The 27,690-nt window shown below is 48.9% G+C and overlaps 1 protein-coding gene across 1 annotated transcript; it reads right to left on the reverse strand.

The window, feature by feature from the left end:
- Nucleotides 1-937: 937 nt before the first annotated feature.
- CCDC9B (coiled-coil domain containing 9B) lies at nt 938-27,690 on the reverse strand. The gene is made up of 13 exons (XM_066552420.1): nt 27,504-27,690; nt 25,139-25,252; nt 24,633-24,737; nt 23,302-23,466; nt 19,906-20,055; nt 14,010-14,084; nt 12,016-12,200; nt 10,594-10,655; nt 10,035-10,088; nt 9,503-9,608; nt 8,880-8,937; nt 7,722-8,534; nt 938-3,224 (listed from the first exon to the last, which is right to left on the reverse strand). Exons 1-12 carry the CDS (start codon nt 27,522-27,524, stop codon nt 7,752-7,754), a joined length of 1,878 nt encoding a protein of 625 aa, XP_066408517.1. The 5' UTR covers nt 27,525-27,690; the 3' UTR covers nt 938-3,224; nt 7,722-7,751.

Below are 27,690 nucleotides of genomic sequence, written 5' to 3' on the forward strand. Positions count from 1 at the left end.
ATCCTTCTGTTGCTCTGGGCCTCCCATTGACTTGAAAAGCACTAACTACTGTATTATGCACTTAAAATATAAAATTGATAGCTAAGTGCCAGTGTCCTCAGTGTCCTCTGTGACTTGCAGCCAGTTTATCTGGAGGGAGATTGTTGTGGAAAACCAGTGAAATTTTCTGTTATTTTTATATCTAGAGACTCTGTATTGGGCTTTACTGGTTAGTGGTCTGTGTGTATGCTCCTGCTGCAGGTATTGGACTTGTTGAGGTAGGAATGGAGAGCTGAACTGCTGTCAGGATTTTGTGTTATTGCCTCCTTCAGTAATTACTTTGGAAACAAGTATCTCCAACTTTATCCAAATGTATTTTTGTCCTTGGCTTGAAGTTTGTTAAATTACCTTCTTTATGCAAGAGCTGACTCACCAGTCTGGGATCAATTCTGATAGTTTTAGCTACAGAGTGGCTGTGTTGAAATTGATTTCCAAATTTTTAAGGAAAAGAATGCTGTCTGTGGCATTCTGATGGCCAGCTGATCCTTTGGTTTGAAGGAAAAAGCATTCTGCCTGGGAGTGCTGCTGCTTCCCTTGTGTCTGGAAAAGCTGGAACAACTTCCACGAAATCCCTGAGCTACCAGCCACTGCTGGGCAGGAACAGGTCCTGTGCAGGCAGGTGACTCTGAGCTCTGTGAGCTGTCCTTGAATTTGCTTGCAGGAAAAGTCCAGTGGTGATGAGGTGGTGGCTCTGATGCCTCAATGAAAAAGTGATCCTCATCTTCCTGGCATTGTTGCAGGGAGCTTTTGTGGTGAGGAAGCTGAGCTAGCCCAGGAATTCAGTGCTTCCCAAAGGAATCAGTGCTCTGAACCGGAGCTGTTGCTCTAAAAGGCAGAGATTACTGATTCTGTTTGGAAATCTCTACATGTGGAACTGAGAAATAGTAAGACACAGGAGGTTTTTCCTCATTCCAACTTTTATTTCATATAAATAATCCCTCTACATCAGATTTGTCAGCTTTTCAGTTTTTTCTCTCACCATAAAGAAGAAACAGCTAAGCCACAGTTGTCTGAAAAATCACAACCCAGGCACCAAACAAAGTGCATTGAGCAAAGTGTTAATGAGCAGGAAAAAATACACTTAGAACAGGCACAAGCTGTCCAGTCCCATTCCCAGAGCCTGGATCAGACTCAATCCTTCCTGGGCATCATTACCTGCAAAGTCACTTGGAAGAAAGGAAAAAAAAGAGGGAATGGAGGACCAGTGATGGTTTTTCCTTTCAGAATGGAGTCTAGGGCAGTAAGGTTTTTTATCTCTTCAACACAGTCCTGGACCAGGGCAATGTAAAATTCCTGCCTGGCCATGTGTCCAACTGTTCCTGGGGCACAACAGCTTTTGACCTGAGACTGTGTGTTCCATGGACCATGAGGCAAGCTGGCTCCTGGGAAATGCTGGTAATAACTCAGTCTGACTGGACCAAGAGCCAGGTCAGAGACCTGATGTACAAAATAATAATGAATTAAAAACCTAAACAATTGCAAGCAGGTTTTTGAGCCAGTCAGATAAGGAAAATCAGCCTTTAACAGTGATGGAGAAGCTCCAGGACCTGGAGCAATTTTACAATCTTCTATTTATCTGTTTTATCTGTTGGATAAGTCCAAATAAACCCAGTCTGGGCTTTGGTGGGGTGGAGATGTTTCTACTGATAAAACACAAAAGCTGCATGCTCTGTTTCTTGATAATACCTGGTATGATGCCAGTAAAGTCTCCTGAATTTGGCACATGGAGGAAATTCCCAGGCTTGTGCTTCATGGTAGGTGTCACGGATCTAAGTCACGTGGGAAAACAAATGTTTGTCTGTGCAAATATTAGTTTATTAAAGCAGCATAGAGTATTTCAGTCCACACATGCCAACCTGATCTCCAGGGCAGTCTGCCAGCCTGGTCAGCCAACATCCTGCAGGACATTCCAGGCAGTCTCCACATATACCTGTCCCAGGGACGCTTACTCTGGCATCAAATTTTAGAGCAGCCTTGAAGTGAGGGTGATGCCCACTCTGCCCTGTCATTCACAAGTCAGAAATTATGTTGTGTTATTCTTTGTGCCTTCTCCTTAACTGATAGCTGTATTCCAGCTGGGTCCTAGCTTGCTGTAACTGGAAAGCCAAGCAGCTAGAATTCCTGCATGTTTGTGCTTGTAAAGCTCCTCCAGATCCTCCATTTGAAAGGTATCTTTAAGGCCAGGTCAGAAGGTCTGCAGAGCAGCTTAGAGAGGATTCCTGCTCTCTTAATGAAACACAAGGCTATGGAAGGCACAACCAGCAAGGTGAAAATGTTTAATACAAAGTCTTGGACCTCCAGCTCCAGTTTGGCCTGGGTCCTGCTGCCAACTGCTTTGGGCAGTGTGGTGGGGGAGGAAGATTATTGTGCTGTCCCCCTCCTTGCCATGCTGCAGGGATGCCCAGTTACGCTTGGGAAGGGGGCACAGAGTTTGCTGGGTTACGCACACACCTGGTCACCCGAGCAGGCACCTTCCTTGGCACAAAGCACTGTCCTCATGTGCTCCTCAGCCTCTAAAAGGGGAGGACAGCTGGAGGCTCTTCAAAGAGGAGGTGCTGGCTTGATCTGTGCTTGTCAGAAGCGCTCCATCCATCCATCCATCCATCCATCCTGCTCATGCCCCGCAGCCCCTGCCACTACCATACACCTCTGCCAACACTTCAACCACGTGCAAACCTCTAGTACAAGAGCTCTGAACACAACTTCTTCACCCACCTACTGAACTACACCCTAACACCTCACCCCTCTGCTTTGCCAGTCACCTCTTCCTGCTGTTCCAGTTGCTGGTACAGCCCCTGGCACGTGCCTCCAGCCTTTGGGGAAAAAACAGCATGTGTGCCCAGAAACCCAAGCCATAAGTTTAAAAAGAATTAGTCATTAAATAAAATAAAGTGCATCCAGTAGACATTTCCTTGGCTTGCCACACAGCTGCAATATATGCCAAACAAATAGATAAGTGATGGTGTTTTCTCTGTAGGGTGGGAGTGTGTGCACCCTTCCCTGTCCTTTGACACATGGATAGGGAAGGGGGATGCCAGAACTGTGAGTGGGTGGTGATGGGGACCCCACGTTGTGAATGGTGCTGAAGGGCACTGCACAGGTGCTGAAAGCTGATTTCATAGAAGGTAAAAGAGTGAGGACAAGCTTGTGCTCCTCTTCTCCTCCACTGCCTCCAGCACGTTATCCTGTGAAACAAGAGCAGAGACAGCCGCAGGATTATCAGTCTCCGGGGAACTGCTGAGCTGTAAATTAAAATGTCTGCTGAGTTCCACCCTGCCCTTCCTGCACGGCTGGGGCTGCTTGGGAGGCACCACTGGGGCATAACCCAGATACCTGCTGCCAAATCAGAACAGGAGCAGTGGAGGCTCTGCAGCCCAGGGGATGAGCTGACTGTACCAGTTTGGATTAAACACTCTCAGTCCTCCTCTGGGATACATCAACTTTACTCTTTCCTTATATCTCAGGAACAGCAATCTTGATGTGTTCTTGTGTGTGCTGGTTCAGCACCGGGAGCACCAAGAGAAGAGGCTGATCTCAAGTAGGGCTTTGTGATCCTTCCTGGTGAACCTGGCCTGGGTGTGCAGCACTTGTAAACCCCAAGGGCAGAGGCTGAATCAGCTTTTCCTAATGAAAAACTATCCTGTGAGTGGAGCCTGCTGTCCTAGAGCTGCTTCCAGACCCAGACATGCTGAATTTAATTGGGAAAAGCAGAATTTTTATTCTTTTCTAGTTGCCAGATGCTTGGGTGCTGCTCAGAATTGCTGAGCTGGCATTTTCCTGCATCCATGTTTAAATCCGTAGATCTGCCTTTTGCTGATGCAGATTTCAGCACCCAAAGCTCCCAAGAAAGGTCAGGGAGAGGGATATAAAAAAGAAGAGATTAAATCCTCCAAAGGCAGGAGAGGTCACAGGAAACTTGGCTTGCATAAAAAAGAAACTTCTCAAGGAATCATCTAAAGACACAGCCACATATATTTAATAAGGAAGTGCACTGAAATCAGACCCGAGGTGCTGACACAACTGATGCTGTGTACAGCTGATATGAGATTGTTGCTGGAGACTTAATTCCTTCTCCTGTCTGTGTGCAGCAGTGAGGGCTGGCTGTGTCCTGCTGCCGAGGGCTGCTCAGTTGCTGTGGCAGCACACTGGGATTTAATGAGACTGGGAAGGGCCAGAAGCAGACAGTCACACTTGGTGGTCCAGATATTGTAAAGTAATGTGGTTTATGAGTCTGAGCTGACTCCAGCACGAGTTCTTCTATTGTGGATCTATTTGATCACTGATGCTTTCAGAAGGCTCTGACTGTGTTTCAGTGCTGGGAGACAATTCCCTTTCCTGCTTTGCAGTACTATCCTTTCAATACAGACACCTTCTTCCCATGCATGAGTGAGTCTTTACAGCCAAGACACTGGTGGGCTTTAAAGTCATTACTTCTCTTGGTAATTAGCCAGAGTGATTAGCCTTTCTCACATTTCCCACTGTATCCTCTTTCCCATACATAACTCCAGGGCCAATGGGAGATGGAGCAGCTGTGGGCTGGCTGTGAGCTGGGGCTCAGGGCAGCAATGCCACCTTGTGCTGCCTGGGCTCTGCCACCAGAGTGGGAATTGTGTGGTGGCAGAATTCCCTCTGTGTGTCAGTGTCACAGGAAAAGACTGTCACAGATCACTGCTGTCTGTCTCACACCTCCCAGCCTGGCTGGCTGGGCGATGTCACTGGGATGGCCTTCACAGCCAAGCCAACAGCAGGTCCTTGTGGGACCTACTGGTCAGGCTCCATGTGATGGAGGGATGTGCAGAACTCCCTGAAGCTGCAGCTGAACATAGCTGATGAAGGTCTGGGATAGCAGGAACAACAGTGGGATATGAGAGCAGCTCCATTCCTGGTGTTTGGAATGGCAGCAGCTCGCCCATCAGAGCCCTGAGTTATGTTTAGACGTGTTAAGCTCCAGTAAGTGGCCCTCAGGATTCAGCCATGGCAAGCTTCCAAGTGCTCTGGAAGCCACCTTTTCCTTATTTTCCCATATTTATTCCTGGGCTTCTCCAATACATTTGTCCCTGCCCCAGCATTGTGTTCTGGCTTGGATGTTTCTTCCCCTTTGCTGATGTTCACTACCCACATATCTACAGAGATCACAATTCCACTGCTTTTTGCCTTCATTTTCCTAGACTAAACAACATTCCCTCAACAGCCCTGGAGCCTTCCCTGTGTGTCCCTAGTCTCTTGCACCATTCTCACAGAATCCCTGTGTTTTCCAATGTTAACACTGTCCTCCCATGTTGTGCCATCACTCCAGAGATATGGAGACAACTATGTCAAGTCCCACTCTCTGACTGCATAAAGACCGAGCTTTCCACTTAGGTGGTACTCAGAGGTGCTCTGGGAATTTAAAATGCCCATGGCATGAGGATGGGCTCCGGAGGGTGGTGTGGGCTGCAGGAAGGACCAGGGAAGCCAATGCTATTCAAGGCAAGCCCTTGACCCTGCCAATCCTAGGCCAACTCCCCAAACATACCAGCAGATGGTACCTTCCTGTCTCCTGAACCTCAAGGAAGCTGGTTGATCTTCGGCAGCTCCACATCTGTTTTGGGAAGTGCTGGTTTCTGCTTGTGCTGTTTCCTGCACCAACCTTGGGCGCTGGTTTGCATCAGAGCCGACCTCTGCTGACCTCCTCGGTCCTGCAGCACTCCGGCCCTGCCTGCCCCACTCCTGTTTACGTCAGCCAGTGCTGCAAGGTCAGATCCCTGGAGCTGCTCTGGAAATCTACCCCCAGCTGCATTTTCTCTAAAGATGTTAAGATTAATTTTCTCAAGAGAATTCAGGGAAAAGCTTCTGTGGTTTTTGTGTATCGTTTACTTCTCTGGGACTTGTTGGATGTTCTCCAGGGATTCCAGTCCTGCACTTCGAGTAAATATTTATTCCTTGTTATTTGAAGCGAAGGATGAAAGCCCCACCACACTCTCTGCACAGCATCTCCCACTGATTTGAAGGTGCTGGAGATTTTTAGTGCCATAAATAGACATTGGGAGGGGGAGCTGTGAAACCCACGTGGTGGCTGCACAGGGCTGCAGTTGTACAGGAAGGGATGTGAGATCTGCATTTAATGTGAGTAGGACACAGGCCCCATGAGCCGGGCAGGGGGCCAGCACATCGTTATCACTGAGTACAGATGTTTCCAGCTGTTACATATACCTGCTGAGCTCTGAAGTGGACTCAGGGCCCTATTACCAAACCATGGGAATCTCCATTGCTGAGATGAAAATGGACTACTCTAATTTATTGTTTCCTCTTAGTTGGTGTCTAATTAAAGTTATCCTGAGCGAGCAAAGTAGTCATTAATTCCTCCATCCTCTAATTTGGTGGGAATTTTGGTAGATTGGAGAGGCGTGGCTGGACAGTAATCTCCCACTATGTCCATCCAGGTGTTTCATAACATACTCCTAAATGCTGTTGGAATTAATTTCCCTCACTTGAAGGAATTTTAGTTCAAACATAGAACCAGCTCCTGCTGGTTCTTGATGTTTTGTCTTTTTGAAATGACTATGACGCTTGCACTTCTCCCTGCCTTTTATATGGATTGGATTATAGGGGAAGTCTTTGTTAGCAGCTTAGCCACTTCATCCCTAATCTCATTTGTACCTCTGGGAGGAATACTGAGCAACACCAGGGGACACATTGCTGTGTAGGGTCTGCAGAAAAGCTTCTGGAATCTGGGAAAGGCACTTGGTGGGCATTTGGATCTGCCTGCCTGGCTCTGAGCAGCTCATTGCCTCCAGTGCCTACTTATGGAACAGAGCTGCTGCCTCTGTGAAGGAGAGAGGCACAAGTATCCTGACAGCCACTCCCATGTTAGGCAAGCTGGATTGTGTTCTGGGAATACTCATCTCTGTTTAGTGTGATGTTCTGCTCTGTGGGACATTGCCTGGAAAAAACACAGCTTGCAAAGAGCCCCTACCCTCTCTCCTTTCCCCTTCCTCCTAATTTCTGCCTTAACTTTGTGCTTGTCATCCTTTGTTCCTTCTCCTGGCTTTGCATTTGCCTTGATGGAAGAAAAATTGTTTATGTAAAACCTGGAGCATTGCTCCATAACTGGCTCTGTTCTCCCTCCCTTCTGTTTGGTTCATGGGCCTTTACACCAGGAATCATCTCACCCTGTGTATTTATGCACTGCCCTGCACATCAGTGTTACCGTGTGTAATTCAAAGTGTAGCACTCACAGACCTTCTACTGGAAGAGAATCCCACATACAATCAGCCTTCTCCTGAGCTCTGCCCACGAGGTGGACCCCTATGGCTTTGCAAGTGTTTTGGGGAAGGACCACAATGACCTCGAGTTGTGATCACCCCAGAGACAGAAATAAACTCATCCCAGTGAAGTTATTCCTCCCATCCTTTCTAAGGTCATAGTTTCCCAGGAATAGATCAGTGTGTGCCCTAACTAATGTGTGTCATCAACCAACTTCAGCAGCCCAGTTTTCTGTCTAAATGTTTCTGTCTGACTTTGCATTCCTTCCCCACCCACTGCAGGACAGGCCTTTGAGATCCACAGATTTAATTACCTTAGAGATCCATAGCACCGCTAACGAACATTTCTAAACAGTTATCTGGTACGATGACTTTGTATCACAGAAAATGGAGTTGTGGCTCTGTACTATGGCTGAGAGCATTAATGAGATGACTCACCTTATGTCTCAGGCAAGCCGGGGCAATCTGCTAGTTGTGAGTGTCCCCACTGTCCTTGTCCTTGCAGTCCTCAGGCTGGTCCCCTTCCCCAGACTGGGATTTTGCCATGTCCTGCTCAGGCACAACAGCCTTGTCAGAGCTGGCTTTCCCTGGGGGCAAAGGCTCGTGATGTTCAGTGCCTTCAGCATCTTCACTTCCTTTCAGTGCAAGTGCCTGTCCCTCAAGAGCAGTGGTTTGGGTCACTTCTTCCCCTCCTTTGCTCACCAGCTGTCCTTGGTCTGCATCCAGTCTGTCTCCTGCTTCTGTGTCGAGCTTTCCTCCGTGGCTGTTGGAAGAGTTCTCAGAGGACTCCTGTTCTGAAGCTGGCTGCTTCTCCAACCCAGCTCCATCTACATTCGCTCCCACGGGCAGTGACACGGTCTTCTCACTGCCAGGGCTGGTGCCTTGCAGAGTGTTCTGAAGGCTGCTCTGTGAAGCAGTGCTGTCAGGGCTCTCCTTCTCCTGGGAGACGTTGGCAGTGCCAGGCTTCCCATTGGCATCTTCCCCAACACTTTCCTTGGTTGGCTTGGGCCCTGGCTCTGAGTCCCCAGCGCTGGCCACAGACACCTCTGTGCTGCAGCCCCTCACTCCCCTCCGCTCCTCCTTCTGGCCATTCTGGGCAGGCTGGACCTTCCCACTTCGCAGCCGCTGTGAGGAGGAGGCCCCGTGATCTTGGAGGCTTGGCTGCTTCCCCTTTTCCTCCAGCTCAGCTGTGCAGTTCTCTTCCACCCCCTCGTCACCTCTGCAATCTCGCCTGTCCATACCAAGACTCCTCTGAGAAACAAAGGACGTATTAAGTTCAGCTTATTAAAATACCAGTATATTGTATTTCTAGTCTGTGGTGGTTCTGAAAACCTGAGGAAAAAGGATGTAAAAGGATGTAGGTGTAGAAGCGTTCAGGGACCAGAATAGGTGAGGTGGTTGTGCTGACAGAGGATCAGGGGAAGCAGAGAAGCTGCTGTCACACCAGGCCAGGTGAGGATGTGAGGAGTGTTAGTGGTGAGTACAGTCTCACCACTAACAGAAGTCTCCCAGCTCTGGAATAGATTAGATTCCAATATTTCTGATAGTGCATGTGTTTAGAAAACTCAGCTGCCAGCCTGCAACTCAGGAACTCACCTGGCCATCAAGGTCATCCTTCACAAGAGACATGTCCTCGCCTTCTTTTGCATCCCATCTGTCAATTAAAAGTAATCAGAATTTAGGCCTTGAAGTTCTTACAAAGCCAGTCTCCCTTGCCTGACACCCAGACAGGGATTCCTTTCAGGGCCATGTATTCCTTGTCTGAGCCCCTTGTCCAGGCCTATCCAGAGACACTCATTTGAGACCACTGAATCTTAATGAACTGGTTGTTGTAATTTTGATTGTAATGAACTCCAATTGCCAGAACAGACAGTTGAGTCAGACTAAGAAGATAAGAGTTTGCTTGTGCTAATGCCTGCCACAGTTTGGGCCTGCTTGCCTGACAGTGCCCAAGTGTGCCAGGTCTCCACGACAGCAATCACAGAGGCAGATACTGAAGACTAAAATTACTTTGAAGTAGCTTGGAAGTCAGAGAGACTATTTACAAGGGCTTGCAGTGACAGGACAAGGGCCAATGGCTTCCACTGACATAGGGAACTGTTAGGTGGGATATGCTTCCATGTGAGTGTGGTGAGGCCCTGGCACAGGTTGCCTCTTCATGACTAGGCAGGGAGTGAGGCGTGGACGTGCACACCATGGCAGTGCTGCCAGCTTCTCACCTTCTGGCTCTGCCTGTCAGTCTGTCCTTCCCCTTGGCTCGGCTGCTCACAGCAGGCACTGCTTTCGGCCCAGGGTCGCTCACATTCACTCCATGATGTCCTCCACCTAGAAAACAGGTAGGAATGCCATGCAAAAGCAGGCAGAAGCAGCTGATGGACCACTAAACAGACCAACACCCTTGTAATCTTGGACAGGACCTCTGAGGTGGGAAGCCTTTGAAGCTGTGTGCATAATGCACATATATTTTCTAAAGTAATGAAGACAAGTCAAGAATTTAGGGTGTTTCTTTTGTGTTTTTTTTTTTAATTCCAAATCCCAATTCTAATTTTAAATCTTATTCCTTGGATACAATCTTACTTGTGCTGTTCTTGGAAAACTTCTCCCCTGCACACAGCTATGAGAGCAACCATGTGGTACATTCCAAAAGGCTCTCCAAATCTGCAAGTGTCTGGAGAGAACACTCTCCCTGAGGGATATCAGAGGTGCTGGCATTTAGTGGGGCAACGTAACACAATCCTATGGTTTACTCACCTCTCCCATCCGCAGTAAAGGACCTGTGCTGGAATTTCCTTGCATTCCTTCCCCCTGCAAGGACACAACAAAGTATGCACCAAAGTGAGTGAGGGTCTGTAATGGACGGGCAGAAAAAACCTGATGTTCAAGTAGGGTGTCATGAGGGAAAGCTTTGTTTTGCCAGTCCATCTCCTGAGAAACAGGAATCAGGATGGACTTATGCTCATAAAGAAGCCAGCATGTGCCATAGGGATCAGAGATGATGTGCTCTGGAATAGGACTGCCTCTTAAAGGAGTATGTGGGAAAGGAGGCAGGGCTGTGCCTCCACACTGTGTCGTACCAGCTTACAGAAGCCACTGCTCTCCCTGGGAAGGTCCAAAGCTCTAGCACCCAGCTGCTCAAATCCCATCCCCCGAGCCCTCTGCCCAGCAGGGAGGGCTGAGCCCCCAGCTCAGAGGCATTTGCCCAGGAAAGCAGAGCTTCACAGCTGACAGCCATGACAGCTGCTGTGGCACTGGGATGCGCACGATCAGCGTTCACTAGCGTCAGGACAGAGTCTAGGTGTCCCTTGCCAACCTTTCTTACTGCTGGGATTATCCAAGGCTGGCTCCCCATCCTTAACAAAGTCCTCTTCAAACCTGCAGGTTAAAAACAGGCATTGTCAGACCTGACCATCCTCCTCCAGTGTGCAAAGCGTGGGCAGGAGCCCTTGGCACGATGCAAGCTCCGGCCTTTGGCCCTTCTGCAGCTGCCCACAGGCAAACCTGTGCAGGTTTCTCAGCAGCAGCTGAAGCGGCGTGTGCTAACTGAGGCTGTGAGGTAGTTCTACCCCAAAGAAGAACCTCTAAAACTTTTACATCAGTACCCATATGTATAAATTAAATGTTATGAACCTCCTAGAGATGTAGGGTATACTACAATCTATAGATGTATAGATGTAGCTGTACTATACTCAAATGCAGCTTCCCAAGCTTCCAAATACAATCTGAAGTAGCTTCAGGATTTGCCATCTCAAATCAGACCATTTGGTTGGCTTCTAGCCTTGCTTGTTTTATATTATGGCTTTTCTCTTAAAAATGGATTTTTGGAAAAACAGTAGGGCTCAGGGCTGTCTTGACATCAACACTCAGCAGCCACTTCAGTCAATTCACCCCTAATTACTGGGGTCTCAGCGACTGAAAATTGATGTGTTTGGTTCCATTCCTCAGCCAAAGGATTGTCCCACCTACCTGTCCTGTGCAAACTGTTCTATCACCAAACTTTTCTAACAGTCTCTAACTCCTCACCCTACCAGAAGCTTTTCCTGCTACAGGAGCCAAGTCATCCTCCAAAGCTTTCTAGCTGGTGTGACCCAGCTGAACCAGCACAGTCAGAGGGACAGTGATTAAGGCAGGGATGTGTCCAGCCCCATTCCCAGCTGTCCCACATTGCTGTTCTCAGCATTGCCCCTGTATGACACAGGTGGCCTTTTGAAGTGACCCCCTTGCCCTGCAGTGTCCAAACAGGCTTAGTTTGTGGAGTGGGGAGGATTTAGGCATGTTGGGCTCTCCTGTGCTTAAAAAGGACAAAGAAGTGGGGGCAGTTAGAGAACCTGTGGACTAGCAATGCAAGTTTGTCCATCCAGGTTTCTGGAAGAGCACCTGTACCCTCCTGCCATTGGATTTGTTTGTGTGGAAATGGAGAGGATCCTCCAAATGCAGACTGAACCTTGGTTCATGCTCCCCTCGCTCCTACAGTCTATATCCTGGCGGGACCAAAGGCAGGCAATCTTTGTCAGCACATGGTATCCCCTCTCAGGAGAGCTCATACTAGGAAGAAAACATGAGAATCACTCTGATACCAGATCCCACTTATGGGCATGGTCTGGGGAGGAAGAGGCAGCAGTGTGGATTTGGTCAGGCACATGACAGCATGGGATTCCCCAGTATCTGCACAAGATTCCACCACTGGCTTTAGGCCTGCTGCAGGCAAAGCACCCTGGGACAGGGAAGGACCTACATGTGCTCCGACTTCTCCACATCCCAAGCCCGTCGCCACTCGCCCTTGGCATTCTTGTGACGTGCCAGGCGCTCCAGGTCAATCTGGTCTCGTTCTCTCTTCCAGCGGATGTACTCCGAGCGCTCCCGGCCAGTCATGGGGAAACTCGGGTCTCCAGGGCTCTTCTGGACTGGCTTCCCACCATCCTAGGGGAGGGAAAAGAGCTTCTGGTTAAGAAAACTGTCTGAAACAGCTGCATTCAGGGTACTTTGTACTGTCACCACCATAAATACTCAGGAATATTTGAAAACAACTTTGGACAAGGTCAGCTCCTTTCTCTGAAGTGCTGTGTGCACACCAGGACTCTGCTTTACCCAAAGCCTAAATACACTGGGGCTTTTTGGCTCTACAGAAGGGAAAACTGAGGCAGGAACCTTTGCTAAGGTTTACTTATGGCATAGAGTCGGTTCCTGGAGTGCTTGCAACATCTCTCAACAGGGTTTGAATGATGAGTCCCCCAACCTGAAGGCTTTGGGATACATAAGTTGAGGTTATGCCTGTGAAGTCCTTCACAGTGAGAAGGCAGGGAAGGAAGCCAGCCTTGTGTGACCACCAGGCATCCATGGGAGCCCACAGTCACAGAGCTGCGGCCAACCCTGTGCTCAACAGCAGCATTCCCAGAGCAAAGGGGCTCTTTACCTTCACTGCTGTCAGGCTCCTGGTTTATCACTCCTCATGACAGACTGGTTAAGGGCTGACACTGCTCAAAAATTTAAAGCTTAATGGAAAGACAATTCAGAGCTGATGGAGCATGTGGGGGGGAAGTAGCCCAGCTGTCAGGTTAATGGATGAGGTGGAAGCAGGAGCCGACAGGCTGTGGTGTGTTGTCAAGCAACAGTGTGTAGGGAATAGCTTAGTGCAGAGCTGAGTCCTGGGGTGCTAATTACCAGCAGATAATTCATCACCTCATACACATGTCCTTCCATGCCAGCCACCCTCACACCTTCCCCAAAGAGGAATTAACTCCTCAGCCTTGCACTGCGGGTAAGAAAAGCAGCAGGAAGAAGGGACTGAAAGCCCTGTTACCAAGGTGACTTACCTGCGTGGGCTGGAGCTGGGGTGGTACCAATTGCTCCTCCATTCCTCAGCTGGCAGGAGCTGGGGACCTGACACCGTGTCCCCAAGAAGGAAGAGATGAGGGGGTCCTGCCAGGATAGATCCTGATGCATCCATTAGGCCAAAAGCAAGGGAAGGACTGAGGCTGATGCCTGTGCTTCTTTTGGGGAGAGGCAGAAATGGCTGGGGGCCTATGGAGCAGGAGGAGTCGGTCCCTCACCTCATTACAGCGTAGCTGGGGTTAGCTGGACCACAGGCTATCATGCTCCCCCTTCCTGCTCTGGGGGGCTCAGCTGGAATTAGTGTCTAAGAGCCCATCTGTGTCCTCCTAATGAATCACACTGAGGTGGGGTTATTCTATTTGTGCTCCATTAATTAAAGCATCTGCAGGCTCGAGGGAGCCAGCATGTCTCCAGGCTTTGCATTAAACAGTCAGTGGGAAGGCCTGTGCTTTAATTTACCTCCATCCTACTCAGCTCCTGCTGAAGTGAGGAGCTGTAGCTAATACAGCCTGAGCTTTTCAATCCACAAGGAAATGGTTTTGAGAGAGGAAACAGCCAAAACTGTGCTGCCACAGAGGTGAGCATGTTACCCTTCCTAACGTCCCTATATATGAAGGGCTTGAGCAGCCATGACAAGGTGTGGAGGCAGGTCCTTGTCACCTTTCCAGTGCTGCTTGCTCCAGGTGTGCCAGCTGCTCAGCAAAGCTTTGTATGATGAGAGTGATGAACAGCGGGAGCCACATCAGAGCACAAGGCTGCTTCACAGAATTACAGGATGGTTTGGTCTCAAGAGACTTCAAAGGTCATTTTCCTTTAGGATTATGGTGGGAAGGCACATTCTACTGGTTTCCTCTTCCAAGACAAAGGTCCCCACAAAGGGACCTGGTTCCCACTCACCTTCCGGCTGTGCTCACTTTCTGGGCCTCTGTCACTGTCTGATCTCCTCTTCTCTGCTGTTCTCCGCTCTTCTCCCTGCAAGAGAACGGACACAGGAATTATTTCAGGATTAAACAAGGATTCCTCACAGGGGAATCAGCACCTGAACCTATGCTGACCAGGACATGTAAGAACTTCTCAGAAAAGATCAGCAAAAGAGGAAGGATTTTTTCTGGGGCCCCAAATCAAACTGATGTAGAAATAAAAGAAGTCAGAAAGCAAGGGGTGCACGAGAAAAGCATTCCCAGAGGTCGCTCCTTCTCCCAGGCTGGAAGCAGAGTGGTGTCCTGCATGGTCCTGTTTCTTTCCAAGACAGACCAAGTTTCAGGTACCTTTACAGATTTGGGCCATTTTAGAATTCCATTGTACAAGATCTGGATAGCTACAAACAGCAGCTATCTGGTGCAGCTACAACCCAACATGGTCAAATTAGGAGTGATTTCAGTCCCTGGCAAACATGGCATCCTTCTACCACGGTCCATCCCTGCTCCCATGGGGTTTACCCGTGCTGCCACCAGATTGGCAAGCTCTGCTCTGGTGTTGATATTCCCCAGCCTGGCAGGAGGTGGCAATCAGCCTCTGTTTCTTAGTGAGCTACAGACACCAAACACGGGCCAAGCCAGGGGTTCTCTGTCCCCACACATGATGAATAATTGAGACAGAGCCATGTCAGAGGCCAGGGTGAGATTGCAGTGGGTCTTAACAAAACAGTCTGCAGAGCATAAAGATCTTTTAGGAAAGGCTTCCTGCCTGGCTGGACAGCTACAGGGCTGGGGCTGTGCAGGGCTGAGTTTGTCCTGCTGCCATTTTGCAGTGCCAAGCAGAACTGAAACACAAAGAGGAACGTGGCAGCACGAACTGCCAGCTCAGCCCTTCCAGAAAGCAGCAGCGTGGTGAGGTCCAGCCCAGGCTGGAAACAGGACTTTTATTCCATGCATTCACCAGACACAGCTTTAGTTTTACAGGGAAACTTGGGATATCAGTCTTGATACCTGCAGTTCTGCCCAATCTCCTAAGGCAACAAATGCTGCTGCAGCTTGTTCTCATGTATCCCATGGAATCATGCAGGGAATGAGCTGGGGACACATTTTTGGGGGATTGCCCACACATGCTAAGTCTGAGGCAGGTGGGAAGTGTGGCCATATAGTTCATGGACTGTCACTGCACGTGGTGCATGACAGCTTCACTGGTCTGACTCATAGCTCCAGTACAGATGGAGGTTTGTTCAAACAGATCCTTGGAAATAACAAGGAAAATTTTAGCTATATTGTCCTGGGATTTCTCTGCAAAGATTTAGGAAAAATGCAGAGGGGTCTGTGCTCAGAGAAGCTGCCCCTCACTACATCCTGCCTGTTGCAAAAGGGGATATGGTGAAAGATGACACTGGGGATTTATTTCAAAATGCTGTGAAAACTTATATAACCAAAAAATGCTCCCTCTGGACTCAAAATCACCTGCTCTGGCAGCCCTGTTTGAAGAACCCTGTAGTGAGAGATTGAATAACTCTCTGCAGTCCCAAACTGAGCATTTACTAAGAGATTAAACAGCAGAAATCTGGAAACTTTGGTCTCCAGGGCCCTACATCCCAGTGGCTGTCCCATTTGGAATGGTCGCTCATCAGTGCCACCAACAAACCACCACCACAAACCTGGGTCACAGAGACACTGCACAACCCTTCATCCTTTTACACCCTCACTGCAAGCCAGCTGCCTTTTGCCTTAGTCTGCTTCTATTTTTGCTTCTCAGAGGGCACTGTGGAAAATGGAGAAGACCACAAAAATGTAGTTCTTTTGTACCAGGACAGCAGGTCTGAGCTGTGCAGAGAACAGTCAGCTTGGCTCCTGCACTGGCTCAGAAGCAGAATTCCTGTTGTCCTGCTGTCCCAGAACTGCTCCTCCTGTTACCACACACCCAGGCCAAGAGGGAGCAAAACATGTTTTTCTTTTCCTTCTCCTCTCTGCCCCCAAAATAAAGAAAAATGACATGGACGTTATCATTCCTAGTGTAACTGTTCCTGCTGAGCAGGAGGAGGACACAAAAGCCTGGAGCAGTCAAGGAAGATTATGATTGTTTATCCTGAGGTTCCTGCCAAGATTTCTCAGTTTCTCAGCCCAGAATGGCCCAGCCCCCCCCCCCCCCCAAGGTGGGGCAGAGCCTGCTCCAAACCAGCCCTGGGATCCCAAATGCCTTCTGCCAGTGGGTCTTTCTGACTCCCTGGCACACATATTCCCAGCTAATGTCACTGTGCAGTGGTGACAGTACTGATGCCATTATCCAGCCAAGCACTGGTTTGTACTAACAGTTCTCCAGTAGCTTTGACAGGCTTCCACATCTCTGGGCTAGTTCAACGCCTCCCTTTTTTAAAAATAAAGACTATCAGAGGAGTTAAACAAACCTTTTGGTACCCACCTCTCCAGGCACGTGTCAGCACCACAACTGGCATTTCTTCTTGAAGAAATTAGGAGATTTTTGTAGAAGCTTAAAGCCATTTTTCTAGTGCTCAGATTCCCCACTGGGCAGGATTTTTGAAACTAGTACATGAGAGGATTTTTTTATAACTCTTTTGAAAAATCTGCCTCCTTAATTGTGCTGCCTGAAGGGAGCTAAAGACTTTTCAGCCACCCTCTCTGCCTATTTCCCCCTCCCATCTGCAATGTAAAAGCAAGTGTTTCTCCTGCCACAGGTTTGGTTCCTCTCCTCTGAAAGCACCAAGTCTGACTCCTCTGTGTTAGTCCCTGAAAGCAGCTTTTGTGTCTCTTGATTACAGTCATTTCTGATACACCATCCTGGGAAACTCTGTTAATAAAAGGACAATTTAAAAGCCCTGAAGCTCTATCAACTGCCCATTTAAAAGATGATTTGTAACCTGTTAATTAACCATTGTGCTCCACTGGTCCTGGGCTGCTGGCTCCCAGCTCTAATGTACTAATGAGCCTGAAACACTGCCAAAGCATGGAGTGGCTTTTTAGGGCTAAAAATGAAGGATTGTCTCCAGCCCTACATGCAGGAGAGCCCTGAGGCAGGTTTAGGGGCAGCCAGGCAGAGATGGGTCCCAGATGTGGCACTTCCAATCCAGCAGCAGCACTGGAGGTCATGAGCTGCAGCAGTAGAGTGATGGACTCTGCAAGGAGACAGGATAATTTGGTCCCTTCAGCCCTGTGGGCTAACAGAGAGTGAAAGAGTCTTTCTGCTTATGGCACTGGAGCTGTCTCAGAGAAGGAGATCATGAAAGCATCCTTTTTCCCTTGCGTTTCCTTTGGTAGCTCCTATCTCAGCTCTGCTGCAGTCTGGGACTGACAGTGTGGGGTTAGCCAGAAGCACCACGGGCAGCAAGAATGGGAGCAGTTTTCCTCTTTGGGGATTTTTTTGTTTTGTTTTGTTTTGTTTTGTTAGTTTGGGCTTTTTTTCTTTATTGAATTTCATCACGAATAAAAATAGAGAAAATGTGTGGTAATGAGGACACCTATCAAGTACTTTAATTGGATAAATATGACACGTGCACAGAGGAGGAAGCAAATTTGACAGTGGCCAGGCTACTGGAGGGGGAGTGATGGATGTGATTCTTTCTCCTAGGTCTTTGTGGGAACCCCAAAAGAGCAGGGAACCAGCTGGGGCACAAAGTAAAAAGGCCCAAAGGATGAACCATGCTGTGGTTAATGAGGGACTGAAAGTTAATCCTTGAATCCAGGGTCCCAGCTCATGTCCTAACACAGAGCTACCCAGCCACTGACACCCCACCAGGCTCTCCAGCAGCTGATCGATTTGGGGATGAAAATGAAGTTTCTCTTTTAACAACTGATTAAAGGATAGAAAAGAAAAAGTGGCAAGAAAATGGTGGTTTCCATGGCAGAAGATTAGCAGGAGTGTGCCACTGGAGCATGTGCTGCTCAACATGCTCATAAATGGTCTGGAAAAGGAGCTGAAGAGAGGGATGACAGTTTGCTGATGATACTAAATCATCCAGGGCAAAGAATGTAATTTGCCCGGAAAGAGCTGCGAAAGATCTCTTGACATTGAATGCCTGCATCATAAAATTACAGCTGAAATTCAATATCAGTAATACAAAATAACTCACACAGAGAAAAATGTCCCTTCTTGTATACACACACACAGTAATGAGTCCTGAGCTATGATTAACAGTCAGGAATGAAATTTTGGTGTTACTGTGACTAGTTCTCTAAAAATGTTAGCTCAATTATTTAGGAAAAAAAAAGCAAAGAAAATGCAAACTTGTTGGGAGAAGAATAGAGAACAAACCAGAACATTGTTATGTCACTGAGTACATCCTGGAGAGCCCGCAGCTGGAATACCATGTGCAGTTCTGGTCTGCTTGTACTGAAAGAATATGGTAAAAATAACAAAAGCACAAATGGGGACAATGAGAATGATCAGAAATAAAGAACAGTCCTCAGCAGACAAGTCTAAATAGGGGCAATCTCTTAAGTTACGTGAGATAGCTGAAGGGAGACGTGAAACAGGTCAATAAAATCATTTGTGCTTTGGGAAGTGACCTGGGAATGATCTATTCACTACATTCCCTGATGCAGGAACAGCAAATGGAGCTGTCAGGGAACATGGCTGAACAAGTCTGGGATTCTAAGCTTGCATGAGTCTTTGGCTTTAGCCAGTGCAGCCTTGGGCCTGCCCTCACATGCTCTGAATCCGGATGCTTTGAGGCCAGTATGAGCAAGGCATTGCCAAAAGCACATACATGGATGCTCAGCCTCAAATTTCATATTCCATAATAAAACCAGATAAGAGATGACCTTCCAGGGCAGTCCATACTCTTAAGAGACCACAGGATCTAAAGCCAAGATCCAGGCACTCCTCCTGCTGCTCTCTCCTAGTACAGCCCCAGCCTTGATGACCTCAGAGACAAATGTTTAAACAGGCCCAGCAGAGAGCAGAAGAAGACACTTGCCTGCCACATTACAGAAGTACATTTGACAAGCTTAAGGGCAGAAACAGCAGTCAGGTCAATCCCATTACATCCAGGAATGTTGGTGATGTCTGTCATGGGGACTTCTGGGGTTACCAGTGGCTCAGTCAAGCAGCTCATTTGAGGTTTATGGCATTCAAAACACAGCTTGGCAGCCACAAGAAAGGAGCACCTGAGCTCCTGGAACTTAGGTAAGCCCTGGGGAGGAGGAGAAGCTGAAGATAAGTGTGGGTAGAAGCAGCAAATGGTTGGCACTATTCCAGAGAGGGACTGCAGATGTCCCCCAGCATTCCTGGGTGGTTGGTAGCTACACCAAGTGTGTTGTTTTCCTACACAGTCTCTGACCCTGTTTGCTGCAGGCATTCTTTCTTATCTGTGAAAGCTTCCAAAGAGGAAAATAGCACATGCCTCTGTGTGTGTAAAGAGAAAGGTTATTTGTAAAGAAGTATTTGAATTATGTTTCAAAGATTAACAAAGTTCAGCCAGCTCACTCAGCAGGTGATGGCCAGGCACAGCAGGGTGTGGTTCAGAGGCAGATATAGCCCAGCTCTGTTAACGTTTAAGTCGTGCAGTGAGTCAGGAGGACACTGCTCCTGTCCCAGTCTGCTGTGTGGCTTCAAAGAAAAGCTGGTAAGAGACAAGATGAGATTCATGCCCCATATCTGGCAGTGCTTTCATCAATCCTTCCAAAGCAGCATCTGTTGATGAACTCAGTGTGTTTAGGAGGCTTCTAGCTTTAGCTAGGATCACAGGGGAGGGAAAAGATCACGGCTTTCTTCTTTCACAGGGATGGAAAGCAGAGATATGGAGATAAGCTGCACTATTAACATAGAGTGTCTCCCAACATCCTGTGGCTAGGCTCTCCTCATGCCAGCAGAAGTGGATAGGTTACAGGCCAGTCACTAGCACTGTATTTACCTTTTCCTTGTTGTCCATGGTGATGGCAATCTGCATCCTCCTGCCCCGTCGGAAAGCCACCAAATGGTCCATCTCCTCCTCGCTCAGGTCCGGCACTCGGCCCGGGCCAGGGAAGCTCTCGGCGCGTTTCTCGCTGACGATCCTCTTGCCCTGGAAGGCACAGGCTCAGTTAAGGACACCCCCATTAGCCCTCCTAGGAGAGTGGCCATCCCAAACTGCAAAGGATTTTGGGCTGGCAGAACAGAAAATGAGCAGAACAGTCAGACCCCTTGGCTCATAAAGCTGCCACCCCACTGTAAGGGATCTGTGATATTACAGAGGTGTGTTTAGCTGAGCACAACACCAGCATGGTGGGATTTACCCTGCTTGGATAATCTGCAGCATGAACACTGCAGGATGGTTTTATTTTAAGCTTGTGTCTGTGTCTTAAAAACAAATGTGAGGTTGTCCCCTCCCCATACAACATGTCCCAATAAAATGTGAGGCTACCTTAGAGCATAAGCCTAGAAGGTGGAGGAGAAGGGGAACAGTGGGGTTCCTTCTCTTCAACCTTGTCCACATAGCAGTTACTCCCCTGAAGTGTATTAGCATTTGATAATTCATCGATTCATAGTCATTGTGTGTTTGTATTTCTGGAATTATTTATTCAACAGTGGAATACTTGAGAAACCTGATATATAAGCTCCTTGAGCAAGGGCAGTTTACCCCTCTCAGATATTATTTACAGCTGTCTGTATTAGTGTCATGACTTCACTACATGGATTTACATCTGTTTCTTATTTTGTTAAGGATCTTTGTTGCTGGCTGATGTCCTGCCAGTGCCCTCAGCCATCAATTCCACAAAATGAGCACATCTTTTGTACAATGGGATACTCATTCTTTTTCTCATTTAAAAGTATCATCTTTCAGGCCGGTCATGTGCCTTTTTATTTTTGCCTTACAAGGAAATGAGAGGCTTAATAAGTCATATCCATCGTTATCTCTGATCTTTTTCTTTTCTTGTTATCCATATGAAGTCTGCTCAACTTCACCAGGGATGAAGGAACCTCAGCAGCTTCCCTCTCTAAAGGATGGTGCATTTTACTCTGTTTTCCACCCTGGGCTTTCACATTTACTGGAGTCTTGATTTAAAAGGTACTCAAAATCTCCAAGGAAACTTTAGTGAAACTTGGGAACTCTTTGTTGCTACAAAATTGTTTTTAAAAACAAAAAGCACACCCAGACCTCTGATTTGTAGGGAAGACATGCAATCAGGGCCTTTGCCATGACATGTGATACCAAGAAGCCTCACATTAACCTCATTTTCCCTCGGCTCTGCCAGGAGTGCAGATGTTAGCGAGGAGAGAGCCTTCCTGTTCAGAGCCTCCATCAGCATGACCTTTTTTACGGCTTCTCAGTCATCGGGCTTCCTAGCATATTATAAATGTTTTAGGAAACACTGGAGTATTTCCAGCAGCAGAACCTCAGTCTCTTGTTTATTCATCTTTCACATTTGTGTGATTTTGCTGTTTCAGCAGAGATGGTTCTTGAGTCAGCCTGATGCAGGGGAGAGGAGTGGTCTGGCTCTGCCTGTCCTGTCAGCCCCAGATGAACAGACATGGTGGGAACCTTGTTACCTATTCCCTTGGGGATTTCTAGCTCTGCTTTTGGGTTCAGTAATTCTAGGCTGTACTGCTGGGGTGAGAGCCTGAACTGGAGACTGGCCTGGCTCTGCCCTACCCAGAGCACTTGTATGAGGTGTTTGGGATTCTACTTAACATAATTTTTTTATTAAGAAAGTAAGCCCAGAGATGGTTTAGAAGGCAACAGCAAGCTATTAATCCACAAATTGTACATCGAGCATTTATTCATCTTAAGTCAACAGCTGTTCCCTAGAGCTCTTCAGTGTTTAGGTGTTGATGGCTCATCCTTTAGACATGTAACAGGGTCACAGATACCTCTTGCCAGGGAGGTCTGGCACTGGGAGGATATTTGAAGGTGACTTCATCACTTGCTGTCTGAGAAAGTCCCTCATGAGACCCAACACAAAGAACCTTGTGCCCAAACACCTCGAGCACAACAGAAGCCTCAAAGGACATCACTGGATTACAGGGAGGTGACACTATCCCTGGGCTACTGGATGTTAAAAGGCATGGTGTGAAGGCTGGTGTGTTGGCAAAGCCTTTAACCCTGCATTTATTGAGCAGATGGCATGGAAGACTGAAAGGAAATACAGGAAACAGCTATTTAACATAGATGTGGCAGCTAGACACATCCAGGCTGGGAGACCACCAGATTTTCTGTGTAATACCCTTTGCTCTCCCTCCCTTTACCACTCCTTCCCTCCTTTCTTCCCTCTCTCCCTCCTTCCCTCCCTCCCTCCCTCCCCATTTTGCTTCTGGCTAAGCTGCCTCGCCTGAAGGCACATTCTGCTCAATGTGTCTGCTGACATGTGTCTTCTTTCCTTGTTTCCTATTTTAACAGTCTGGGTGATCTCTCAGCTTGCTGGTCCCACATTGGGAAATCCTGGTCCTTGGTGCCCCAGCTACCAGAGTAAGAGATGTCATATGAGGAGAGCATCCATGCAGAGCCAAGAGGGACAGAGAGCAGGTCTACAGCCACAGCGCCTGGCAGAGCCAACTCCTCCCCTCCACAGGGCTTGTCCTGGGTCATTCCCTGCCTGACAGAGATCTGGGACTCTGGCACCAGCTCTTTAGCTTAGTCAGAACTACACCACTCTCCATACAGAGTCACTGTAAGGTGAGATGTGCCCATCTCATGCCTGAGGCATGCCCCAGATTGCAGAGGCAGGGTTAAAAATACTCATCCGAGGCGTGCCAGGAAAAAGAACAGGGGAACAAAGGAAACTCCCGGACTTATGTCCATTTTGTGAAACTTTCCAGCTGGCTTTCCTTTGGGGCATCTTGCTTGACTATGATTTAGGTTATTGATGATTGTATGTGAGTGGTTTTCTGCACAGCCGAGGATCTCTGGTGCTGGGACCTTGCAGTGGTCGCAAGAAGGATGGTGGTGCCTCATTCAGTCACACCAGTGTCACCAAGCAAGCCCCTCTTTCCAGGCACAGCAATACAGTTTAACACCAGAGTGGCCCAGGAGGGCAAGAAGTTGACTGATCCCTTAGAAAGGGAACTGGTTCCACCTGGCTGAGTGGAGGGTGTTGCTGAGGGGGCTAGCAAGGCCTAAGGGCTGATTCCTGGAAATCAAATATAGAGAGGGAAGCATGTGGTAGCTCTGAGGTTGTGCTGAAGAACTGTGAAATGAGAGGAAACAAGCAGCAAGGGAACTGTTCCCTTTGGATGTGACACGCTGGACAGAAAGCTCAAGTGAGAGGCAGAACAGAAGCTCCTTTGTAAGCCAAGAGGCCGCAGTGTGAGAGCAATCCTCTTCCCTACTCACCTTTGCTTTGTTGTCCATGGTAACAGCCAGCTGCATCCTCTTCCCCATCCTGAATGTGAACATATGATCTGCTTCCTCCTCCTCCTCTTCTTCCTCACTGCCAATGCCAAACCCAGGGCTTGTAGGACAGGGGCTTCCCCTTTTCTCACTCACCACCCTTTTGTCCTGGAAAATGAACCACTTCCATTAGCAAATCCAGACCCTTGACTCAGGGCTGTGATTCCCTTCCCCAAACACACCTGCACACAAGCGGGAAGGCAGCTACAGAACAGCCCTTGCCCCCAGGAAGTTCTCTGTGCCCAGCACACTGCTGTGACATTCCTGGGGAACAAGAGGCTTGTTGTCTGCGCAGCAGCAAAACCCACAAAGACAGCAGGGCTGAAAAATCCTTTGCACTTACAAATCTGACATTTCAGACTAAAATGCCAGAGTTATGGGAAAGAAATGCCATCCTCATCTCTTTCTGCAGCACACTGAGTTAGCTTGGGAAAGCCTAAGTCCTGCTGAAGGTGGCCTTGGAAGCCAAGTGGATGGCTGAGGGTGGTGCTCACCATCGAGAGGGCTGGGCTATCTTGTCCACAGTGTTCAGTCTGGGTAATTGCATCTTTCAGGTCCTGTATGAGAGAAAAATGTGTGCAGCAGCGCACCCCGAGAGAGGTGAGGGCCGTGGCCAGGGTGGGAGGGGAGAAATGCACTGGCCTGGATACAACAACCCAGAGTGCTGAAAGCAGGGTGGGCTGGCTCAGCAGGCTCTGCATGAGCTCTGGCAGAGAAGTTCACCAAGGGGTTAAGGCAGGACTGGCTTCCCAAGCCCCATGCTGCCAGGATGGGTGGACAGAGCTTATCAGATTTGATCCAATTAGGAAGGAAACCTGGGACTCAGTCTCTGGCCCAGGGCCACTTGCTTTGCTCACTCCCAAAGCCTAAGGAGACCATAAGTTTTCCCAGCCTATGGCATTCTCAGAGGCACTCCTGATGCCTCCAGTGACACACACACATACACCTGATACACTCTGCCTACATATTTGCAGTGATGCTGACACCTGGAACCTGTTGAGGGCCAAGTGTGCCTGTTCACACACCCAGTCATCTGCCAGTTATCTCTTAGTACATGGGTAGAGGTGCCTGGGCATGGCTGGAAACATATGTGCAGCACCTAAAATCACTCTCATCACACATCTCTGCAGAATTCACACACACTTTTCAGGGCTTAGGATGTATTTCCTGTGCTCAAAGAACTTTGTTGTGGATGGTGTCTCTCAGAAATGCCATTTTGCAGGAGCAGGACTGGAGTGAGAGCTGGCCCGTGGTGAAGGAGAGGCACCACTTACGTTGTGAGCTTTGGTGATGGTAATAGTGAGTCCATCCTGCTTGGGCCTCCTGGAGGTAACAGCCATTCCCTCCTGTTCTGCTCGCTTTTTGTCCTCTTCTATTTCCTGAAACACAGATACCTCTTATCACAAGCCTGTACCTGGATGTTGTTAATTTTCCTGTTTAATTCTGCTAAATGGACCCACCTCCACCTCTAAGAGGGAGTGGACCAACTTGTGTCCCAGTTATGGGATGCAGACAGAGGAAGGTGGCAATGGGCGAGGAGATGCTGCAGCAGTGAGGCAAGTGTCAGTGTCTGTTCTCTGAAGCAACTCAAGAGTTGTAGTTAAAGGCTAAGGTAAAGCCTAAGCTAAAGGCAGAGCTCTACCTCCCTGCTCTGAGTGTTTCCAATGCAAACACGCTATCTGTGTAACACAGTCATTCTGACTGTGCTGACAATCTTCTTTACACTGTGAGTTGAGGACCCCAGATCAGAGCTGGGGAAGGTAAGGACTTGCAGACTCACCTGGTACCTTCGTATCAGTGCTTCATTTTTTTTACGCAAAGCCAAGATTTTCTTATCAAGTTCAACATCTTTCTGCTCTTTCTTCCTTAACACAGCATCATCCACAGCAGCATCCTGGAAACACAAGGAGCAAAGCTCTTCTCAGTCATTTTACCAACAGGATGAAACCTGCTCCTTCTGTCTGGACAAGGTAGGAAGTGAAAGAGTCTTTCCCATCACTTCTCCCTGACTTTTCCTGACAGAATTCACCTTTCCTTTTCTTACAATTTTTGTTCAGCAATGAGGTAGTTTGAGCAAAGCGCTGCTGCCCCACTTTGATGGCTGCCAGTGGGCTCCAGAGTTAACACCCTGCTTATCTGCATGCAGTAGATGACCCTCACCTTCACGTGTTCTCAGGCACCAGTGAGGGAAAGGCAGCAGAACCTGCTCATGACACAGACTGCAGCTTCTGTGCCAGCCCATCTCCATTGGCTTCCTCTGTGAGGGGTATCTGATCTAACAGCCCCTGCCAAGGGCTGCTTCACCAGGACACAGGGACACAGGCACACATCTGTGTCCCGGTGGGACAACAAGAACATTTAAACTGCCTCCACACATTCTTCTGCTGGACAATGGGATTTTGTCAAGATCTGTGGGAAACAAATGGCTTTTCCATTGCCATTCATCATCGGATATGCGACAGGTGAGCAGATTGCCTTTGTGGGTGGATACAGTTCCATGGGCATTTTGCAAGACTGATTAAAGCCAAATTCGGTGTTTACCTGAACAGAAGCTGTTCTGGGAGCACTAAATTGGCAGGTTCGCTGTTTACTGAGCTCTGGGGTGTTGGCTGCTGAGGGTGGGATCAAAGTGGTGCATGCCCTCAAACACTCCCCTTTCATCTTCAGATTCTTTTGAAGGAGAACTGGCAGAGCTGCCGGCTTGAGAAAAAATTTAAAATTCCTGCAGAGGTTTTATTCATGCTCTTCTATTTTTAAGGAAAAAAAAATGGAAAAGGCCTGTCAGGCTGTCCTCCCTCGGCCCATTTGTCAGCATTTTGTCTACACTGCAAGACGGCTGGTATCGGGGGGGGGGGGGGGGGAGGGAGTCCTTCCATTTCCAGCTGGAAACAAGTCACTGGAAGGAAAGTTTGCTGGTGTTCAGCACTTCTCCTTCCCTTTATTAACGAAGCCATTATGGTGTTTCTCTGTGCACAACCTGTTTCAGCAAATGCTGGGAAGCTGTGGGCGGGAGGGGTCGCTCACCCGCACACGCGGGCCCCGCGGCCGAAGCGCTGGGCAGCGTGTGGAGCCCACGCTCAGCTCCCAGGGGCTCACCCATTGTACACTTCAGCCCAGTCAGCGTTTGCTCGTCAGCTGCCGCTCCGAGCCAGCCCATAACAGGGGGCCGGGCCCTGTCCTCCCTTTCTGGAACGAACCCGCTGCCCCAGCCCGTGCTGGAGCTGATGCTCAGGATGGAACGTGGCTCCACCGTGCCCTCCCCAGAGTAAAGCTCTTCCGGGGAGCCAAGGTGCCCGTATGTCACCGCGACAGAGAGTTATAAATGGCTTTGGCAGAACAAACGTGCGATGGCTTTGAATCAGCAATCAGCTGAACCCAAAGCCTCCCCGAGAGCAGGGCATAGCCACGGAACGAGAGGCCTCATTCTATTGCAAATTAAAATGTCACAAAAGGAGAAAATTGAAAGCTATCGGCTTTAGGCTTCAGTTAAATGACGACATCCCGTTGTGTCACAGCCCCTCTCCTAAGTGGCACACACACTGGCTACGCAGCTCCTTGGGGGCTGGAGGGACACCTCGCCGCAGACTGTCTCTGCGTCCAGTGTTTTCCCATACACTTCTACGATCGCCTGCTTCTACAGCCAGACCTCGGAGACAGCAGGGTTGGGAAAGTGTGAATGGCGGGGGGGGGGGGGGGGGGGGGGGCGAGGGAAAGGGGACAGGAGCGACCGCACTAATGTTCTTCTGCTTAAGCAAATGTATCCGCTCTTTTTAAGAAATATCCTCTTCCTTGACAGCTGCAGCTGAAGCCCTTACCAGCACAGGCACCATCCAGCACTTGCCTGCGTTTCTGTTTGCTATCTGCCTCCCGGGAGACACCTTATTCTGAGCCAGCCACCACAACCTGCCCCGGCCAGGGATGTAAACCCCAGCACCCAAAATGCGCTCCCCCCAGCACCCCTCCCGCGGTGCGGTACGGCTTGTTTGCTCCCCGTGCCTGCTGGCAGACAGGCGAGGCGAGAAAACAAAGCGACAGCCGCCGAAAGGCCACCCTGAAGGAAGCGAGTGCAAGTCCTTGCGTGGCCTTTTGGGGTGAGGGACCCCAGCGCCCCCGCCCCTCCCAGGCCCCGCGCAGGCAGCACTCACAGCTCGGTGCATGTTGGACATCGGCGGCGGAGCCCGGCGGATTCCAGAGCAGAGCTAAAAGAGGAGAGCCATCAGACGGCCTTTCTCAGCACTGGTTGCACAGCATACAAGATCATGTTTTGATTACAAAAGCCTCGTCTGGGCTCCCAGCCAAGAGCACTGGCTGCCTAATATACCAAGCACAGAC

This window comes from Molothrus aeneus, chromosome 6 (assembly GCF_037042795.1).
Source record: "Molothrus aeneus isolate 106 chromosome 6, BPBGC_Maene_1.0, whole genome shotgun sequence".
In the NCBI taxonomy this organism is placed as follows: domain Eukaryota; kingdom Metazoa; phylum Chordata; class Aves; order Passeriformes; family Icteridae; genus Molothrus; species Molothrus aeneus.